The sequence below is a fragment of the Heteronotia binoei genome, chromosome 21 (genome assembly GCF_032191835.1).
Source record: "Heteronotia binoei isolate CCM8104 ecotype False Entrance Well chromosome 21, APGP_CSIRO_Hbin_v1, whole genome shotgun sequence".
NCBI classification, from domain to species: Eukaryota; Metazoa; Chordata; class Lepidosauria; order Squamata; family Gekkonidae; genus Heteronotia; species Heteronotia binoei.
In genome coordinates, this window is record NC_083243.1 from 115,023,063 (window position 1) to 115,045,613 (window position 22,551).

Below are 22,551 nucleotides of genomic sequence, written 5' to 3' on the forward strand. Positions count from 1 at the left end.
TAAACACAGATCATCATCCCAAAATGTGTCTGACAAAGACTCAAGAAAGACTATATACCCTGCAAAATTTTATTGGTCTTTAAGTGTTACTGGACTCAACTTTTATCCCAAACCTTGACTGCTTACAGATGGGCAGTTTCGGGTGCATGGGAGGCATCCTAAATCGGGCAGGCTCAAAAAGAAGCATCTCAAACCATCCACATGCTCCAGTACAAGGTGCCCCATCCCCCCTGTGGGGTGCCTTGGCACTGTCAGACAGCTGTAGCGCACCATTCCCTTGGTGTGGTTCACACCACCAATCCGCCTTGCTTGTGTGCTTGCGCTTCCAAACACCAAAGAGGCGACTGGCATGTGACTCAGAAATCTGCTACCACTTCAAAAGTTGTAGCTTTTTGAGCCACTTTGAGGACTCCGGAGGATGAGGTGAGTATGGGACGGGGGCGGGCAGCAGATGTGTGTGTTTGGGCAGGTTTTTCTAGTCAGTTTCTAAGGCATCTCTGGGTTGCCTTAAACTGCGCATCTGTAAGCAGCCCTTGAGTACCATAGAGCATGGTCTGATGATATTGTGAGTATGGTCCAGTGATTTCACAGGTTCAGTCTGGTGATGTCACAAGACAGTATTAACAGGAGTACTACCACATAGTGTCTTTGAATGTGTGTGGTCACAATTACATGACTTTTTCACATACAAAAATAAAAAATAAGATAGGAATTCACTATGTACTCAATGTAAAATGTAATTGAATGGCTGGTAGATTAATGCCCATGGCTAATTTTGGATTGTAATAATTGAAATGAATAAATGATTATTGCCTCCCATTTCCAATGTATACATGCAGCAGTGACAACAGGCATGTGCAGGAGTTTTAGAAGAAGCCACCTAGTGTGTGGCTGGCTGAGAACCCTGAAATTTCAGCCTGATCTCCTGAGAATGAGCACCCAAGCCTAACACAAAACTGCCCAATAGAGCCTTAGATGACTTAATTATTTTTGCAGTTCTCAAAAATAAAACCACAACCTCATCAATAGCAGTAGTAATATTTTATTCATTGATACAAAAGGCCTCGGAAAAGCTGGAGAGATGAAAATGCAAGAGCAAACATGCAATCCTGAATTTCTTCTTAAAAAGAGCCATCTGGGAACAGCTCAGAATTCAATTAAAATGAGACCTGGGGTGAGAATAGAGTTGCCAACCTCCAGGTGAGGCATAGATATCTTGCAGAATTATAGCTGATTCAAATCCCCTGGAGAAAATGACTGCTTTGGAGGGGGCAGTCTATGGCATTATATCCCACTGCATCCCTCCCAAGGCCCCATCTCCAAATCTCCAGGCATTTCTCACCTCAAGAATACTAGGTGGAAAAGAAGATGTCATGGCCACAGATCAGTAGAACTAGGGGATATAAGGGGAGGCAGTAAATATAATAATTAATCAGTGCTTGATGCTGCCACCCGAAGAACAACTTCCTGGGAGTAAACCCCATCAAATAAAATAGGACATGCTTTTGAGTTAACCTGCTTATTATTGCTACCTTAGTTATTAAAATTGGAGGTTCCTATAGTATACCTTCATGACAGTCACTGCCTCCAATTTGAAAAATCATCCCCTAACACCAAGTAGATATGTTCCTGGATGGAGCAGGAAAAGAACTCTGCAGATGCTTAGAGTAATAGTATGTCTTGGCATTCAAAGTAGACATTATTTTTGTCTATTTAGATCTCCTTTTTCTGTAGTGAGAAGTGGTGGGGCTCAAGATTACCTGGATACTCTGCCTTCTCAGTAAGGTTGCTAAACTCCAGGTGGGGGATGGAGATCTCCAGAAAACAGACATCAGTTACTCTGGAGAAAATGGCAGCATTGGCCAGTGGAACCTATGGCATTATACCCTGCCAAGGTCCCTTTCAAAACTCTGTTCTCCCCATGCTCCAGCCCCCCAAATCTCCAAATATTTTCCAACCCAGAGCTGACAAGGCTACCCATCAGCCCTTCTGCCTTTTGCAGCGCTGTACTTTGTTTGCCAAGGAGAAAAGAGCTGGAGTTTAAGCCTGCCCAAGCATTGTACTTCCTGAAGACCTAATCTCAGATTTCGGTGGAATGATGATCACAGGATCTTGACAGTGGTTATCCACTGGTGAGTAAAAGGCTGAGAGGCACACATTGTTCCACAAAGGCAAGCTGCTGCAAGGTAACTTCAATCATTAATTGCAAAACAGGCTGAACGAAACTGCAAAGGGGTAGCCATTCATTTTTCTGAGATTTTATAATTTTTATTGGTTTTTACTACAAAATAAAAAGCATAAACATAGATACAGAAAAAGAGGGGGGGAGGACATATCCAGAATGGGAAAGGCGGGGGGGGGAGAAAAAATACAAATGTATCAATTTTAAATCTACCTCCAAATAAAATATCCAATTCGTTCTACCTGCAAGTATAAAATTATCCATATATTTTACCATTTTATCTTCCATTATAAAACATTTTTACTAAGCTATTATTTGCAATACAAGTCTAAACAGTACTTCTTCAACACATATAACTATAAACAAGTCAGAGCAGCCTCAGCATGAAATTAACTGCTTTGGCTTAACCTTGTTGAAAACACAGACTAATTTGTTGGTTTAGCACTATCCTCATTAACATAGACACAAAAAATTCATATCTTTATCCTTAAAAAACTAAAAAAAAATACAACATGGTATTTTGTCTATCTCAATATAAACAGTTTCTCCTGGGAGACATATTAAAAAACAAATCTAGCAGGTTATATAACATCTGTGTTGTCTGCCTTTTTAACAATTAGTCCACCTCTTGTATCCCTATTGGGCTAGGAAAAACAACTTTTTATGACCCAAAAATAAAAATCCCATGACTGTTCTTATTGAGAGTTTCACACCCAACTACTCACCAAGATAAGAACATTTCAGGAAACCCTTCTTACTAAAAAGAAATCTGTCTCCTGAGTTATAGATTAACTTGTAGAATTACCCATATCTATAACAAACATAGAAACTAATATCATTATCTATTAAAAACAAGTTCAGCAATTTGTCAGGAAATTACGTTATCTGCCTTTTTAAAAGTTAATCTAAGATAACTATTTTTTCATAAAATTCTTTTCAAAGACTTTTTAGTCCTTTAACTTTTAAATCCATATTATTTTAGACAAGACAACTTATTATAGCCCAAAAACAAACAAAAACAAAAAAGGAAAATAAATCTCACTTAGCCTTCTAATTTCACATATCAGATTTTCTTACAAAGTCCATGTCCAGCTCTCCACTGAGAAAAGTCTAGTTCAGGAGGCTCTTCTTTCTGAAAGATTTCCACATCATGATTTTCTGGTAAAAATGCATCTTCTTACTTCTTAATGCAGTCATCCTTCTCAAAGGAGGTGAGAAAAATTCCACAGCCTTTGTTCCTCTCAACCTAGCTTGAGTCGGTCTCCATTTCCAGTCTTCTTTTTTAACCACACCACAAGATTCCATTTTCATTTTCTTTTGTTGATTTCTCAACAGGTCAAAGTTTATTAAAAACAGTCATAAGACCAGCATACAAAATAATATAAGATAATACAGTATAAGAACATAGCAGTAGACAGTTACAGCCATAATTCCTAAAATTCCGGACCAAACTAATCCTTCACTAATAACACAACTTACAGTACGATCTACGCTTTTTAATTACCAGATAACAATACCTAGCAACCTTGCATGAGACAGATTCAAAATTGTCAGCCAATAAAAACTTCATCACTTGTTCCTTGGCATTTTTACAATAATTTGCCAATGGTTTAAAATGTGAGAGAAGGGGTATCAGCAGCTGCTGTCTCTCTTCATCAAACATAGGACAATGAAGAAATATATGGGCAGCTGACTCCACCTGATTTAACGCACAAAAACAAATCCTCTGATGCATGGGAGTCCGGGTATATCTAGCAAAAAGGACTGCTGATGGGAGCGCATCGAAATGGGCTCTAGTAAATGCCCATCTATAATTAGGATTTTTTTAATAAATCCAAAATAAGATGCGGATCTTAGGCTTGGTCCTAGTTTCAGTTTCTTGTAATAACAAGGTAGGGCTGCATAATCATTTTGTGCTTCGATATCCTTAAATCTTTGAGAAATCAAACTCCTTGCATACTTCTCCCCTCCCTCTAATAAATTTTCAGGATCTAACCCAATTGATTTCAGTTTATCAACTACTCTATGAGACCATTGGGGATAAGGAGTTGATGTCAGAAAATCAACAGGTCATTCTCCCATTTCAATTCCACAGACATTACCAGGTTCTCTTTAGCACTTTGCTCATGTAGATTTGAGATTTCGCTAGCTTTCCGCAAAAAAGTTCCCATTTGCTTGCCTCATAGATTTCAAACTGCTTAAAATGTCATTTTTATAAGAAATTTCACTTAGTAAAGCCATTTTTCTCTGTCAGCAAACTCAGTCCATTAATCCTGATTAAAAAGTAGCTCAGAGTCCCAGATAGCTCATCCTTCCTGGTCTCCTCCAACTGGAGTTTTAGATGTTATATATGAATTTGAAATCAGACAAGGAAAAATTCCTCTTAACAGGTATTTCATTTTGTTCAGACCGTATTGCAGCCAAATAATAATCTCTTTAACAAATATCCAGTTATGATCTGGGTTGATTTAAGTGTCCATATTCCGATTAGTTCAAATTATTTCCAGTACTTAGAGATGTTCTTTGACTTTCCACGGCCTCATTCACGGCCTCTTTCCCTTCCTTTGAACTGCCAAGTAATTAAAATGTAAAAAGGACCCATTAGCCCTTGGTATTTGAAAGCCAACTTACTTGCATTGCAGAATTGTCATGCTTGAGATAGAGGGACGATAGATCAAAAGCTTATTGAAGAAAAGAAAAGCAAGGGATCGGGTGTTCACCTCTTGCTGCTGTAATAGCGATCGCGACAGGGAGCTTCAGGGCACACAGAAGGAACAGAAGCAACTGCAGTTGCACCCCCATCCAACTGTGAAAGCTCCATGCCTAAGAGACCCCCCCCAGGGTCTCTTTGGGGGTGTCACATCCATGGCACCCCTCCCCCTGCCTGATCAGGGGGGTTACAAGCAGGAGAGCTCGCGAATCCACCTGGTAGCAAGGCGACGTAGCCCAGAAGTCCTCGCCATTCATTTTTCTACTCCTGCCTCACCTGCTACAAACAGAGGAGACAACCCCAAGGCAATATAAATCTCACTCTAATGTTCTGTCCATGTTTCACTGCAGATAAAGAGGAGAGAAGCAAACAAAAAGCAAAGAACCCAGGGAGGAACAGTTATGGAATGTAGCAGATAAGAAATAATTTGGTCAGTGAAAAGTTAACTGACTCAGCATCAGCCTTTTTTGCAGTATCCCCTCTCTCTTTCCTTCTCAGGCAATTGAACATTACCTGTTTACACATTTTTCACTATAACTCCAGGACAAAAGAGCTAGGGACTCACTTTTTAAAATGAAAGCTGAAAGATCAGAGAGGGGGCATGACATTGACAGTGACAGAATCCTAAGTGACAGAATCCTGCTAATTCTTATTGTCAAAATGTCCTACACCAATTGACTATCCATAGCAACCACATGAGAAATACACATGATTGAGAAAAATCTTCCCATGATGGAAGGTTTAGTATTCATTCATTCATTCATTCATTCATTCATTCAGAAAAATCAATTTGCTGCCTCTCCAGAGGCCTGCTTGAAGTGGCTCACAAATTAGAAGCAATATAGTACAGTAATAAAACCAATAATAATTATCAGTTTTAAAAAGCCATAAAAATATGCCTGGGTCATAAAAACCACATAAACCAATATTAAGCAGGTTTTAAAGAAATGCTTTGACCTAGAACCTAAAAGACAGATAGGTGCCAGACAAGCCTCAAGAGGTTGGGCATTCCAAAAGCGAGGAGACACCACCAAAAACTCCTTGTCTTTGATGACCAGCTGATTCACATTGGCAGGTGGAGCTCAGAGGCCAGGACTCCATGTTTAGTCATGAAATACAGGTTTTCCTAATTTCAGTAGAAAATCTGGTTAATTTTAGATAGCATGGTAAGAAACAAAAATTGGCATTCAGAATCATCTGGGTGTAATTGACTTGGATATCAATAGATATCAAAACCTTTGGTTCACTGGATCAGTGACCACTGGGACAAAAGGCATTCATCAGAATAAAACAAAACTATTCTTGCTTCCTTCTCTGTTTCTTTTCCAGGTGACTTAGTGTCACGAGCAATGCACCATATGCAGTGTTTGAATACGCTTCACCCAGGCATGAGCCCTGTTCGACAAACCAGGCAGCAGCAGCAACCCATCACCTGGTCTCCTGATGCCCTTCATACCCTTTATTATTTTTTACGCTGCCCTCAGATGGAATCCATGGAAAATCCCAACTTGGATCCACCAAGGATGGCCCTAAATAATGAGCGGTAGGTCTGGCAGTTTACAGTCCAAGGATGCCTTTCAGACTGACAGGGCTTCATTGTGCAACACCATGCATTTGAAGTGGTGTATTCAATTCTGCCGAATTCCATGTATCAGCCTTCAGTCATTCCTGTAATGCTGCCAGTTTTCTTTCACAGCTTTGCCAAACCGTTGGAGAACTAGGAAGCAAGTTTTCTTGGTTGTCAACTTTCATAAGTAAAGCAGATACTATATAATTACTCACAACATGTGATTTTTAGTATCAGTTACCAGATGTCCAGGGCTGGCAGTAGAGCTTTTTCCTCTTTGAACTGAAAAACTGCCAAGTTGTAGCCATAATATCCAGGGATAAAATACTGTATAGCATATATGAGTTTCTTCAATCTATCTCAGCTCTGTTTCCTAAGAAGAGTACTATTTTTACCTTATTTGGACCCAGCTCCCATGTTCTTGGCTTTCCTACCCTCCTTTCCTATGGCATCCCATTTGTCATTTTAGAATCTGCTTTTTCCATACCTTGGAATTCTCCCAATTTGCTGAAAATGGGTTTGTTCAGAACACACATGCTCTTTTCCCAAAGAAGAGGGAGGGGGAACAGAGGCAGAATTTCCTTTCCTTTCTTCTGATCAGCTCTGAGGCATTAAGAGCTTCCATCATGACATCACCAGTGGCACTGGGAATTCTCACTCTCTCTGCCCATACTTATTGGCAATTATAAGAGGAGAGCAATATATTTCAGCAAATCCCTGTGCCCTCTGTAGCCCAAAATTCTGGATGGTAGTATACTTCAACAGTCTCCATAGCAGCATGTATTTCTTTTTGCTTTTGCTTTTTTACAAACTCACTTAAAAACCTACTTCAGGTTACTTCTGAGGAGGAAAATTCTGTTGAAGGAATCCTCTCTCAATCCCTACCACAAGAATGCAATGGCAATAAGGCATATCACAGTTGTTTTATTTTAGATTGCTGTGGCTAGAAGAAATGGTGGAAGTGGTTAAAAGATCATCCCAGGAGGTGACTATCTGCTCACAATGGAAACCTTTAACAATATCACAAAGCAAGCATGGCTCTCTAAAGACTTTTCTCAGACTTCATTTTAAAAAACACAGTGGTCATGGTAGAAGAGACCAGAAGGACACTTCTGGGGCTTGAAACTTTGTTCTCTTGCAGCCACAGGGTATAGAGGTCACTAATAGCTTTGCAAGATTGCTTTGTGGGCCAGAATATGCAAGCAGGAACAAATTCTGTGCTTGAATTTTTCTTTGTTACATGAGAGCTCAGCATGATCCTAGCACACTGGCCACTTGTTTTCCCCGTTGGGTACAGAGAGGGTTGTTGATCAGAGTGGGATGTACATTAAAATACAAGCAATTTTAGTCTTCCCTGCAGACTTCTCCTCTCACAGGCATTGGGCCAGAGAATGGAATGCCAGAATTGCTTTTCAAGCTGTAATTCTGCTTTATTGTTAAATCAACGTTATGCACTGCAACAACATCAATAATTTCTCTTTGAGACTTAGTTATACAGGAAATTTAAGGTAATATTTAAGCTAACCATAACTCAACAGAGTATATGTGTGGCATCTTGGACTGCACAGGGGATGCTCTATTTTTAAAGTTTCAGTTTGTGTGCTATTTGGCAAAGAAGAGAGGATACAGAATCCAGACCATCTCTCTACCTCCTATACAGTAAATTGAAAGGATTCCAGTTTTTGAAAGGGCTCTCTGCACAGTCCTCTCTGGGGAATGATGTGCAGGCTACCCTTTCCCATTCAACTAAGGATACACATGTGGAGCCAGTGTGGTGTGTTGGTTAAGAGCAGCAGAGTAATCTGGAGAACCAGATTTGATTCTCCACACTCCATATGAAGCCAGCTGGATGACCCTGGGTCAATTACAGTTCTCTCAGAACTCTGTCTGCCTCACCTACTTCACAGGGTGTGGGGAGAGTAAAGGAAGGTGATTGTAAGCCACTCCAAGACTACTTCAGGTTGCGAAGGATGTGGTATAAAACCAACTCTCCTCCTCCTTATGTACAGTACACATACCCCTAAATCAAGGCAACTAGGTATTTCATTGAATACTGTGGCAAAATTTCCATTTGCTATAATGAAGATGGAGTGTACCTCATTTTTTGTAACTATATGTAATTGACTGCTATGAAATGCAAGCACAAGGTGTTCATAGAAGCAGATTTCCCTATGTTCTCCTTCTCAGCAGCCCCCTGGAATGCTGATGATACTTGGGGTCAGGTGAGTATCATGGACAAAAGGCCCTCTGGTGGTAAGGAGGCTGCAGTGAAAAGACAGCATAAGGAAGAATTGCTCCCATCTTCCTCTTTTTCCGTCAGATTAAGCTGTCTGCTCAGATAAAGGGACAATTTGCCCAGTTTCCTCTCCTTACTGCCCCCTCCATATCTTTGGGCATTTAGTTCATGAGACTTCCTTGGCTCTCAGTGTCAGCTTTGCACAGACTACAAGGGACTTCTGTAAGATGGTAAAGAAGGTTCACCTCAGAGAGCCTTCTCTACTCATAGGCTGTTGGATCCAGCCAATACATTTTAGATATAAGGAAGAAAGTGAATGTTTTCATCTACCAGATAAGGAAATGGCAACCCACACTAACAGAAATCCAAAAGTCCCCAGAAGCCAAATAAAAACATCAAAAATCCAACCAGTCCCTGAAAATCTTCTAGCATATATTTTACAGTATGTCTTGCCACAATGATCTCAGTGTCTGTCATTTAACATGGGAGAAACACTGCAGAATTTCTCAGTCTATAGGATCCAGTTTGTTCATTTCCAGTGAGAGGAAAAAGTAAGTCAAGATTGGCTTTGAGTGTGCCAGGCACACAGTGTGATGCATAGAGGCATTGATTCACTGACGCTGCCCTGGCAAGCCCATAGAGCCAGCCTTTTTTAGCTGTGCTAGATCAGCTGCAAACTCTGCACTGCTCCATTGTGCACCATTGTCTCTCTGGAACGTGCTTTTGATGTGCACTGCAAACCCAGTGAAAACTCTTAGTCCGATAACAAGGCAAATAAGGCAGATGCTGTCAGCACAGTAAAATTTTGGCTGCCATGCAAAATTAATTCATGCTAAACTGTACTTTCAAAAAGAGCAAGTAAAGCAATGGGGGTTATTATCAAAGGCTCACAACTACAAAATTCAGGTTTTGCTTTGAGGAAGGGTATTGTCCACAATATAGGAAAAATACAAGTGTTTGTAAATAGTTGTGTTGGTTCATAGAAAATTACAAAAAAAAAATCATTTTTAGGAGGAACAAAAACCTCACAAAATAGAAAGCCTCCTGCCTTGCCCAGCCCACCAGAAGCAGAAATGGGTGGGCATAAAGTGGTAAAGAGCCTGATGATGAGATTAGGGTCCAGCATGGAGGATGTCACGAGGAAGGGCAGGGCAGAAGAAGGGAAGACAGAGAAAAAGTGAGGTCTCTCTCCATTTTGCTACAACAGTCAAATAATGGAGTTTGTGGGGTCATGGGTGGAGGTCAGGGCATTCAGAAACCCTTTTGAGTTCATGATGTCATCAGGAGCATGATGTGTGTTGGGATGGGGTCCTCCAAACACTGGGCGGTGGGTTTTTTATGAACTTCTAGTTTCTTTATAAAATAGCTCAATTTGGCAAGTGTCTGAATCCAGGGGGCATGATAGGGGAGACTATTTGCCTATGTCTGCCCAAAACAATGGCCATTTGCAGTGTTGAACTAGCTTCATCAAACCCAGTTCTCTAGAGAATACATGGTGATTACTGATGTTGCCACATGGAATGAGTGGGAGAAAAGGTTTCCCAAATATTATGATACTAAATTGGGAGGGGTTGCAAATACAGTAGAAGACAGAAATAGGATACAGGATGACCTTGACAGGCTGGAAAACTGGACTAAAACCAATAACATGAATTTTAACAGGGAGAAATGTAAAGTTCTTCATTTAGGTAGGAAAAATCCAATGCATAGGGGAGACTTGTCTTAGCAGTAGCATGTGCGAAAAGGATCTTGGGGTCTTAGTGGATCATACACTGAATATGAGTCAACAGTGCAATGTTGTGGCTAAAAAGGCAAATGCAATTTTGGGCTGTATCAATAGAAGTATATGTCCAGATCACGTGAAGTGACGGTATCACTTTACTCTGCTCTGGTAAGACCTCGCCTGGAGTATTGTGTTCAGTTTTGAGCACTACATTTTAAGAAGGATATAGACAAGCTGGAACGGGTCCAGAGGAGGATGACAAAGATGGTGAGGGGTCTGGAGACCAAGTCCTATGAAGAAAGGTTGAAGGAGCTGGGGATGTTTAACCTGGAGAGGAGGCGGCTGAGAGGTGATATGATCACTATCTTCAAGTACTTGAAGGGCTGTCATTTAGAGGAGGGTGTGGAAATGTTTTCTGTGGCCCCAGAAGGTAGGACCAGAACCAATGGGTTGAAATTAAATCAAAAGAGTTTCCGGCTCAACCTTAGGAAGAACTTCCTGACCGTTAGAGCAATTCCTCAGTGGAACAGGCTTCCTCGGGAGGTGGTGGGCTCTCCGCCCTTGGAGGTTTTCAAACAGAGGCTAGATGGCCATCTGACAGCGATGAAGATCCTGTGAATTTAGGGGGAGGTATTTGTGAGTTTCCTCCATTGTGCAGGGGGTTGGGCTAGATGCCCCTGGAAGTCCCTTCCAACTCGATGATTCTATGAAATCCTTTCCTAGTTACTAACCATAGAGACAGGACTAAGACAGTGTTCTGGAAATTGCAGTGTGGCTTGGGAAATTGGACCATTTTAAGTGGAGCTGCCATTAACATTGTGTTGCTGAAATTAGGGGAGGCTTCCCTAGCCTGATATAAATTGTGTTCCATTTGGCTTTAATCCCTGTTCAAAGACATTGTGCGGCAGTTTGTATCACGTTCATCTTAAGGTCTGTCTCTTTCCTTACTATTCATTTATTCATAAACAATAAAGTTTCAGGGAAGAGAAGAAAAGGAACAGGGCTCTCAAAATAAAATGTTACATTCAGACCAGAATAACTGTAGAGTGAGGGAGTTTGCCTTGTATGCAGGGGTGAGATGGAATACACTTGCAGGAGAGAACTGGCGGCCTGAAGTGGGCAGTGAAACCTTCTCCTGACCACCTTCCCTCTCTTGCAATACGCTTCTCCCCATGCTGTCTTAGTGGATCATTCAGCCACATTCAAAAACTAGAAGTAAACCCAGCTGCAGGGTAAAGGGCATTTGCAAAGTAGCATTGGTAGGCATAGGAAGGGGTAAGCTCACCTTCTCCTACCTACCAGTTCTTCCATATGGCCTGCAAATGGCCTTGCCTTCACCCCCCTTCCACAATTTCATCAGCAAAGTTAAATCATGGAATGTGCATTAATTCAAGTGATGTGTAGCTTTGCCCTCAGTGGTGAAGTGAAATCTTTATTGCTGTACTTTTCTCTACACCATTGTATCTCACATTTTGTGAAAAAATTTAGAGCTGTGTACACAAGATGTTATCCTTTTCTTTATTTTTTGTAATTTATAGTCTGCCTTTCTCACTTGGACTCAAGGCAGATTACACAAAGTGAGTCAACACAATTGGCAAGGTGGGGTATTCAGTAGACAGTACAATAGGATTAGGATTTTGTAGAACCAGTCAGAAATCTAAAAACAACTGAAGCAAAGCATAAGTCTTAGCATGATGCATTAAATGTTGCAAAAATGACATGGTATCCATTCCTGATAACAGCCCAGTGAGCTGAGTTAATGCATGGTTCCAAGTCAATCCGCCATCATGGCTGAATGGGAAGTCTTGAACTTGAGTTTCCCAAGACTGCCATTTCAGCCATTGCACCATGCTAGTTTTTCTGAGCAAGCTCATGAAGTACTTTCCACATTTGTTGCTGCAATATACATGCATGCCACTATCAACATGGGGCCTTTTCAAGATGCACTAATAATAGAACTCCGACTAGCTGGCGCTGAAGATTATACTGTCCCAAAAAGGTATGTTGCAACCTGCCAAACTCTTGCCACACCTGTGTACTAGAATAAAAACAAGTCTCTTTAACATTGCAAATCCCTAGCTACCTGAAGGACTCCTCCAACATAAGATGTTATCATCACAGAACACATTTTGTAAGAATTCATATAGATGCCTGTGCTGCAACATCTCTTGATTTTCACAGAGATCTAATAACCAATGACATACTTTCAGATGCGGAAAACAAACAGCACTGAAGCTTGTATACTGGTTGCTTAGCTCACGTTTTTCTCTTGTCACAAATGGCAGTGTCATTCAGTCCTATGTTACAAGAGAGTTGGAGCCTGGTTCTTGCCTAGACAGAGATGAAAGGGTCTTGCGAGTCATGGCACAGAAATCTGTTGTCACATTCAGTTGTTTGTGTTGATTTTTCTAGTGTAATCTTTTGGAAGCATTTTTAAGAAGTAAAAAACAAAACTCCCTGAAGATTGTAATTTCCAGAGTGCTCCTGTGCACATTGCAATCAGTTTTCAAAAGTTTTAATTAGTTTCAGAAAAGTTTAGAAAATAGGGAACAGGAAAAAATGAAGGGTAAAAGCACAGTACATTCTGGTCTTATTTTTATAAAATACTTTCCAAAATCAAAAGGATAGTTCTACCATATTTTCTTAACATAGGTTATCTCTTGTTATTATTTTAATCTAAACGATATATATATATTTCATTTTAAAGTTATATAATATAAATCTTTAGTTATATTCTAGTAGTTTGCCAATTTTATTCAAAATACATTTGAAAATTCGATAAAGCACAGGAAAAAAGAAAAAGAAATCAGATCACACCAGAGAATCTTAAGAGTCTTGAGTGTCCAACCAAACATAGAATTTCATCCAGTTTTTTCTCACTTCTTTAGATTTCCCAGCCATCAATTGAGATAAAAAGTCAAGCTCTGCAGTCTCCAAAACTTTTCCCACCAAATCCATTTTCGAGGGAATTTTCTGACATTTCCATCTCTGCGCCAAAAGGATTCTAGCTGCAGTGTTAAAATGTGCCAATATGTGTCTCATTTCTTTAAAATAGTCCTCTGGAAATATGTTCAATAAAAAAAGTTTTGGTGTAAAATGTATCTGAGTTTTCATAATCTTCTGTAACATTTCATGTACCATTTTCCAGTAGTCTTTCACCATCTCACACGTACACCACATATGGTAAAAAGTACCAATTTGTTTGGTGCACTTCCAACATTTATTAGACATGTTAGTGTAGATCTCGTACAGTTTCTGCGGGGTCAAGTACCATCTATAAAACATTTTATAGCGGTTTTCTTTAAAAGTCACTGACCTGGTTAGTTTAACATTGAATTTCCACAATCTTTCCCACTGTTCTAGTGTAATGTTGTAGCCAAAAAATTTTGCCCATTGAACCATGCAGTCCTTTACAACTTCATCTTGTGTCTTCATTTGAAGTAGATATGCATATAGTTGGAAATTAACTTTTCCTGTGGTCCCAAAAGAATTTTATCAAATAAGTATTGTTCACTAGTGAAGCCTATCATCTTGTCTTTAGCATATCTGGATTCAACTTAAATTCTCGTCCACCAATTCATTTTAATGGCCATGTTTTCTAGTTCTTCTTTAGTTTTCAGTTGATTATCTTTTCCCAACAAATCATCATACCTGTAGTTCTGGTTTGCTTTTAAAAGATTTGGGTGAGTAAATGCTTCTAATGGTAAAACCCATCTTGGAACTTTTGAATAGATTTTAGGCTGTAACCATGACCAGGTATGGTATAAAGATTTCCGAAACCAATGATTCTTAAAATAAAAGTGGCCTTCAAGTCTTTGACATCACAAGTAAGCATGCCATCCCATAGTCAAATCGTGTCCTTCTAGCAACAATTGTCTCTTATCTTTCAACAACATCCAATCTCTTATCCACAACAGTATAGATGCTTTATAGTACAATTGCCGGTCTGGGAGACCCATACCTGCTCTTAATTTGGAATCCTACAAAGTCTTTAATTCTGGATTTTTTGCCTTGCCACACATATTTGACAACCATCTTATTTAGCTCTTGAAAAAATCCACTGTTTAGAAATATTGGAATAGTTTGAAAGAAAAATAATAGTCTTGGTAAAATGCTCATTATTATCAGAGCTGTTCTTCCCATTAAAGATAAGTTCAAATCATGCCATTTTTCCAAGTCTTTTTGGATTTCTTTAAGTAATTTATCATAGTTGTCTGCTTTTAGATTGCTACATCTATTTGAAATCACCACACCTAAATATTTAATTCTTTTTTCATGAAGAAAGCCTGATTTTTGCTGAAAGGCCTGAATTTGTTCTGCTGTCATGTTCTTGGTCAGAAATTTTGTTTTATAGTAATTAATCTTTAATCCTGCCCAACAACCAAATTGTTTAATCTTGTTTATGAGACAGTCTATAGAATCCATTGGTTGTTCTAATATAAGAACTAAGTCGTCAGCAAATGCTCTAAGTCTGTATTGTTTGTTTTTTATCACAGCACCCTTTATGCTTATATCTTCTCTTATTTGATTGTTCAATACCTCTAATGATAGAATGAAGAGTAGAGGTGACAGTGGACAGCCTTGTCTTGTACCTTTTTGTATATTAATTGTTTCTGTTAGTTCGCCATTCACTGTCACCCTAGCATTTTGTAAGAAGTATATTGCTTCTACTGTTCTCAAAAAATTTTCCCCATATTCCATACTTTTCAGTTGCTGTAACATAAACTGCCAACGAAGATTGTCAAATGCCTTCTCAGCATCTAGGCAAATAAAAGCCAATTGCTTCTCTGGATGGCTTTCATAATATTCTAAAATATTACGAACTGTTCTGACATTTTTCAAATATCTTTTAGGCAAAAATCCTGCTTGATCGTAATGTATTGTAGATTGCAAAACTTTCTTCAAATGTTGTGCCAATACTCCAGCAAAAATTTTATAATCCACATTTAAAAGGGAAATTGGACGGTAATTTTTAATGTCTTTCAAATCATTATCTTCTTTCGGAATCAAAGATACCATAGCTTCTTGCCATGAGTTTGGAATTTGGCCTTCTTCCTGTATCTTTTCAATGAGGTGTTTAAATGGTAGAAGTAAAGTTTCTTCATAGAACTCTGCCGGTAGTCCATCTGGTCCTGGTGATTTGTCAGTCAGTCAGTCACATTTTATTTGTATCCCGCCCTCCCTGCCAAAGCGGCTCAGGGCGGCTAACAGCAAGAACTCAATACATACATTGTACAATAAACAACATTTAACTACAATTAATTAAAATCCATTAAAATTCTAAAAACATTAATACATTTAGTGCTATAATCGCTGGCAAGTTTACTTGGTAGTTTAGTAGTTTCAGCTGGTGAAGGCCGTTTGGAACAAGATGGTCTTGCAGGCCCTGCGGAACTGTTCAAAGTCCCGCAGGGCCTGCATTTCTTCTGGAAGCTGATTCCACAGCTGTGGAGCCATAACAGAGAAAGCCCGAGTACGGGTACTCTGGAGTCTTACCTCTTTTGGCCCGGGGATAGTCAGCAGGTTCTTCCCTGCTGACCTCAGTGCTCTCTGGGGTTCATACGGGGAGAGACGGTCCCTAAGGTAGGCAGGTCCTCGGTCATATAGGGCTTTAAAGGTAATAACCAGCACTTTGTAATGAATCCGGTATATAACTGGCAGCCAGTGCAGTTCACGCAGTCCCAGCTGTATGTGCTCCCGCTTTGGGAGCCCCAGCAACAGTCTGGCAGCCGCGTTCTGCACTAGCTGCAGCTTCGAGGTTCGGCACAAAGGCAGCCCCATGTAGAGGGCATTACAGTAATCCAGTCTCGAGGTGACCATTGCGTGTATCACTGTTGCAGGTCCCGACGCTCTAGGAAGGGGGCCAACTGCCTTGCCCGCCTCAGATGAAAAAAGGCTGACTTGGCAGCGGCTGCTATCTGGGCCTCCATTGATAATGAAGGCTCCAGTAGGTCTCCCAGGCTTCTGACTCAGCGCACCGCTTTCAGTGGCGCCCCGTCAAAGACCAGGAGAGGTATTTCCCCTCCCAGAGCGCCCCGACCCAAGCAAAGGACCTCTGTCTTCGCCGGATTCAGTTTCAGCCCGCTCAGCCTTAACCAAGTTGCCACGGCCTGCAGTGCCATGTCCAAGTTCTCTGGGGCGCAGCCAGGCCGGCCGTCCGTTAGCAGATTTGCCATTCTGTGGGACAGTTAATGCCTCTCCAAGCTCCCTTATTGTTATAGGTTCATTCAAAATGTGTTGTTGTTCTGTGAATTTATTAAGGTTATTTTGTTTAATATATTCTTCTAAGTTTGTTTTATCAATTTGCTTGTCTTCATATACTTTTTTATAAAATTGTTCTACAATTTGTCGTATTTCTTGTTTTTGAGATTTCTCTTTGTTATTCTCATCTCTCAATGTTGTAATTATTCTTTTAGCCTTCTCTTTTCTCATCCTATAGGCCAACCACCTTCCAGGCTTATTGGCATGCTCAAAAAAAATTTGTTTAGCATACCTTAATTTAATCTCCACCTCTTCCATAAGAATTAAATTTGTGTTGCATTTCTTTCACCTTTTTTTGAAATTCATACTTTGTTGGATGCTTTTAAAGATTCTTCTCAGCTTCTCCCATTTGTGACATTAAATTTTTAAAACTTTCAACTCTTTCTTTCTTTTTTTTAACTGCAATATCTAATTGCAAGGCCCCTGTAAAAAGCTTTTGCAGTATCCCAAACTGTTTGCATCTTTACTTGTGTTATATTCTGTTTAAAGAAAGATTCCATTTCTAGTTTAGTTTCTTTAAGAAAATACCTTTCAAAATTGCAGTATTTAACTTCCATGGTCTTCTTATCCGTGCACCTTTTAATTTTATCATTGCAGGGCTGTGATCTGATATAACTCTTGTTTGAATTTCTGTGTCCACTAAGTCTTTAATCAAGCTTGTAGAGAGCCAGCACATATCAATTCTTGGCCAGGTTTGGTGACTATGAGAATAGTAAGTAAAATCTCTAGAACTGGGGTATCTTGTTCTCCAAACGTCCACCAAATTTCCAAAAACTTGTCGGAAGCTGAGGACTTTTAGTTTTAATCTATTCGTGTGTTTTCTTATCCAACTGTCTGTCAGACACAGCATTGAAAACTCCTATTAAACAATATTCCACATACTCCAGATTTGATAATTTAAGACGCAAATCTTGAAAAAATTTCTCTTGGTGGTCATTTGGAGCATTGATTTTTGCTAGCAAAATTTTCTTGTTGTCCACTGTGATTTCCACTAATAAGATTCTACCATCTTCAGAAGCAAATTGCAGTTGTGGGTTAAATTTGTCTTTAATATAAATTGCCACTCCCCTTTTCTTTTTCTTTTTAGTTTTAGTTTAGTTTATTTACGATTTATATCCCACCCTTCCCACCGAAGTGACTCAGGGCGGCTTACAGCATATAAAATCTAACGTAAAAATATTAAATTTAAACATTTTACGCAGTTAAAACATTAAAAAAGCATAACAGCAGTCTAATAAAACTACACAGTTTTCAATGCCAGTTAGTTATAAGCCAGCCGAAAGAGGGCTGTCTTGCAGGCCCTGCGGAACTGGGCAAGGTCCCGCAGGGCCCTCACCTCTTCCGGCAGCTGGTTCCACCAGGAAGGGGCCATTACAAAGAAGGCCCTGTCCCTAGTAGATTTCAAGCGGGCTTCCTTTGGCCCGGGGACAACGAGAAGATTTTGGGTTCCCGATCTCAGTACTCTCTGGGGAACATGTGGGGAGAGACGGTCCCTCAGGTAGACAGGTCCTAGGCCATATAGGGCTTTAAAGGTAATGACCAGCACCTTGTACCTAACTCGGTATATAATTGGCAGTCAGTGCAGAACCCGGAGCCCCGGACGAATGTGCTCCTGTCTTGGGAGCCCCAATATCAACCGGGCGGCGGCATTCTGCACTAACTGCAACTTCCGAGTTCGGCACAAGGGCAACCCCATGTAGAGGGCATTGCAGTAGTCCAACCACGAGGTGACCGTTGCATGGGTCACCGTTGCTAGATCGTCACGCTCCAGGAAGGGAGCCAACTGCCTCACCCGCCTAAGGTGAAAAAATGCGGACTTGGCAGTGGCTGCTATCTGAGTCTCCATCATTAAGGAAGGCTCCAATAGTACCCCCAAGCTTTTGACCCTGTGCGTCGCTATCAACGGCGCACCGTCAAAAGCTGGCAGGGGGATTTCCCTTCCCGGACCCCGACTACCCAAGCAAAGGACCTCTGTCTTCGCTGGATTTAGCCTCGGCCTGCTCAGCCTGAGCCACCCAGCCACGGCCTGTAATGCCCGGTCCAGATTTTCTGGGGCGCAGGCCGGCCACAGCAATTATTTACAGCAATAAATCTGTTGCTGTAAATAAATTGCCAAGTTTTTTGTTCTTCAAAAAATTTTGATCTTTGGTTAATATATGAGTTTCTTGTAAGCAAATTATATCCATTTTCATTTTGCCAAATATCTAAATGTCTTTCTTCTTTTGGCAGGAGAATTGAGTTCATTTACATTAATTGAAACAATTGAAGCTATTATGGGTTTTGTTTATCACTATCTTTCTTATCTTTTTGGGACTTTGTCTTGTACGATATCTCCGTAGTTGGTTTGGCTCTTCATCATCAGAACCTTCTTCTTGCTCCTCCTTATCATCCTTTTCTTTTCTTTCTTTCTTCTTTCCAAAACATTCTGAGCTTTGAAAGTGGAGTTAATCCTATATCTATTCTCCTTGTATGTAAAAAGAAGGCCTTCTGGCATTAGCCACATGTACGGTATCTCTCTTCCTCTCAGAAAATCTGTTAGTGCTTGGTATTCTCTCCTTTTTTGTCTCACTGGCCAAGGAACCTCTCTTAAATTTTCACCATATTTCTAGCTATTACCATGGGTCTATCTCTTACTTTGTTCAAGATGTCATCTTTAATCTCTTTTCTTGCAAGCCTCAAATGGACTTCACTAGATAGTTTGTTTTGTCTTGTGTAACTCGATAGAACCGTTCTAACTTGGTCAAACTCATCCTCCATCCTCTGAGGAGTCACCTGTAAAATTTCAGCCAAGGCTTCACCTAACATTTTCTGTAAATCTTCATTTTTCTGTTCTGGTATGTTTTGAAACCTCAACATGTAAGCCACTTTATCTACTTCCAACTGCGGGAGTCTGGAAATTTGTAAGGTCTGTTCTTTTCCCAAATGTTCCACTTTTTGAATATTCTCTATCACCTGACCCTCTAATGCTTTTAAGGCTTTGTTGGTCTTCACTGTCTGTCTACTATTCTCCCTAAGTTCTTGTTTGATCTCTTGTCATCTGTTCATCTATATTGTCTATTTTACTTGCCATCCATGTTATAGTAGTCATTAAAGTAGTTTGCCATTCTTTCATGTCTCCTTGCATCGGTGTAAATTTCTCTAGGCCCAATTGGCCACCAGGTGAATAAAATGGTTTCTCTTCCTTGATTTCTTTTTTTTTTTTTTGGGGGGGGGGGTTCCTTGGGAGTGGCCCCTGCTTTACTATCCATTGTTATTAATGTAAGCACACTCAGAGTCACCAGTTCAAAAAAATCTCTTCAGCATTTGTTTTAAAGTTCTTTGTTCTATTTTTAGCAAAAAATAATCTTCTCCAAAGAGTTCTCTTATAGCCAAATAGTTCTAAAAAGAAAACAGGCTTCTAGCTTCTAGGTCCTCTTGTGGATCAAAAACTGGCTGAGTAATACGAAGCAGAGAGGGAGTATAAATGGGCAGTCTTCGCAGTGGAGGACAGTAAGCAGTGGTGTACCGCAGGGCTCAGTACTGGGTCCCATGCTCTTTAACTTGTTCATAAATGATTTAGAGTTGGGAGTGAGCAGTGAAGTGGCCAAGATTGCGGATGACACTAAATTGTTCAGGGTGGTGAGAACCAGAGAGGATTGTGAGGAACTCCAAAGGGATCTGTTGAGGCTGGGTGAGTGGGCGTCAACGTGGCAGATGAGATTCAATGTGGCCAAGTGCAAAGTAATGCACATTGGAGCCAAGAATCCCAGCTACAAATACAAGTTGATGGGGTGTGAACTGGCAGAGACTGACCAAGAGAGAGATCTTGGGGTAATGGTAGATAACTCACTGAAAATGTCAAGACAGTGTGCGTTTGCAATAAAAAAGCCCATTGCCATGCTGGGAATTATTAGGAAGGGAATTGAAAACAAATCAGCCAGTATCATAATGCCCCTGTATAAATCAATGGTGCGGTCTCATTTGGAGTACTGTGTGCAGTTCTGGTTGCCGCACCTCAAAAAGGATATTATAGCATTGGAGAAAGTCCAGAAAAGGGCAACTAGAATGATTAAAGGGCTGGAACACTTTCCCTATGAAGAAAGGTTGAAACGCTTGGGGCTCTGTAGCTTGGAGAAACGTCAACTGCGGGGTGACGTGATAGAGGTTTACAAGATAATGCATGGGATGGAGAAAGTAGAGAAAGAAGTACTTTTCTCCCTTTCTCACAATACAAGAACTCGTGTGCATTCGATGAAATTGCTGAGCAGGCAGGTTAAAACGGATAAAAGGAAGTACTTCTTCACCCAAAGGGTGATTAACATGTGGAATTCACTGCCACAGGAGGTGGTGGCGGCCACAAGCATAGCCACCTTCAAGAGGGGGTTAAATAAAAATATGGAGCAGAGGTCCATCAGTGGCTATTAGCCACAGTGTGTGTGTGTTGGACTGGATGGGCCATTGACCTGATCTAACATGGCTTCTCTTATGTTCTTATATTCTAGCTTCTCTCAACAATTTGTGTTAGTCAAAACAGCACCAAAACTATTGACAAACACCACAGGTAAAAAGTAATCCACAGGTAAAAATAATTCAATCACAAATAAACCAAGGGCAAAAGAAAAATAAATAAAAAACAACTCTAAAAATTATATCCAAAAGAAAATAATTACATCCTTGACATCCACAGATAAAAATAAAAAATCTTACAACCAAAAAACCTAAAGTATAATGTCAGGTAAGCACCAACTTGTAGGTACAGTTTAGACACTTCAAAGCTTCAGCTTCTGTTACAAAAAAATCTTACAGCCAAGCCTCTTAACATCCATATACACTTATCAATAGGAATCTTTCTCCAAAGCCAAAGCCTCTTCTTCCTTCCACCAAATACAATAAATCAATTAAGTTCAGGCACCAAGTCTCATATAAGATACAGATTAGTGTAGTCTCCTGCAGGTAATTTCAGTGTTCAAAATAGGCAGAAACTTTTGCAAGCCTTGAAAGAGAAAGGGAGAGAATTCTCCCCCTTTCTCAGTCTTTTGCCTCACTTAAAGCCTGCAGCTTCTTTATTCCTGCATCTCTGACACACATCCAGAAGGAATATAAGTCAAAACTTACACTAATAGAAGAATCCATGTCATTTATCTTAAAGTTGATTAAAGATCCAGAATGCAGAGTGTTGAAAGGAGAAGAAGTAAAACCAGTGGCTGACTTTTGGCCATTTAAAAATGGTGATCGAGACACTGAGGCCTGGGAAGAGCAGGATCAGGAAGCAACCACCTCCGCTGGCATTCCCGATCCACCACTCTACCCGATCCACCGAGTCTACCTTCGAGGGGCGACCCCTCAACGCACCAATTTGAAGGCGGCTCAGGACGCAACAGTCCGAGCCACTTTCAATGTTAAGCCGCCAAAACCGGAAGTCCTGCACATTGCAATCAATGACGCTGTCTCTCAAGTAAGCCTTAGTCACAATTGTTGATTAGGCTGGTGGCAGAGTTGGGAGCAGCATTATCAATCTATTGCCCCTCACATCATCCCATCATAAGTGTATGAAATATCTAGTTTGCCAACATACCATGGTTTAGAATGCCTAAAATTTGCTGCAGTGTAGTATTTTATTCTGAATGACAACAAGGAAACATAATAAACAGACTGTGAGAGTGGAAGCAGTCCAACTTGGTATCTCAATTAGTTTTTGTGATGAAAGCCAGTAAGCATTTTATTTCAGAGCTCTGAGGGGGAGTATATGCCATCCAACTAGAAATAAAAATTCAGAACTTGCCAACTTGGTGGAAACTGACTGGAGGCTGGAAAAGCTGTGAGCACCGCAAAAAAAAAAGCCTTGCATGAATACAGAGGGGCCAGCTCATTTAAACAAGAGAGACCTTGTTCT

The 22,551-nt window shown here is 40.3% G+C and overlaps 1 protein-coding gene across 1 annotated transcript in view; it reads left to right on the plus strand.

Annotated features, from left to right (window-relative positions):
* Positions 1-22,551, plus strand: part of ABTB2 (ankyrin repeat and BTB domain containing 2) — a 278,269-nt gene that overhangs the window by 188,873 nt on the left and 66,845 nt on the right. Inside the window, exon 3 of the mRNA XM_060261740.1 lies at positions 6,222-6,435. Within this exon, the coding sequence (XP_060117723.1) occupies positions 6,222-6,435 (214 nt within the window). The remainder of the gene's footprint in view (positions 1-6,221; positions 6,436-22,551) is intronic.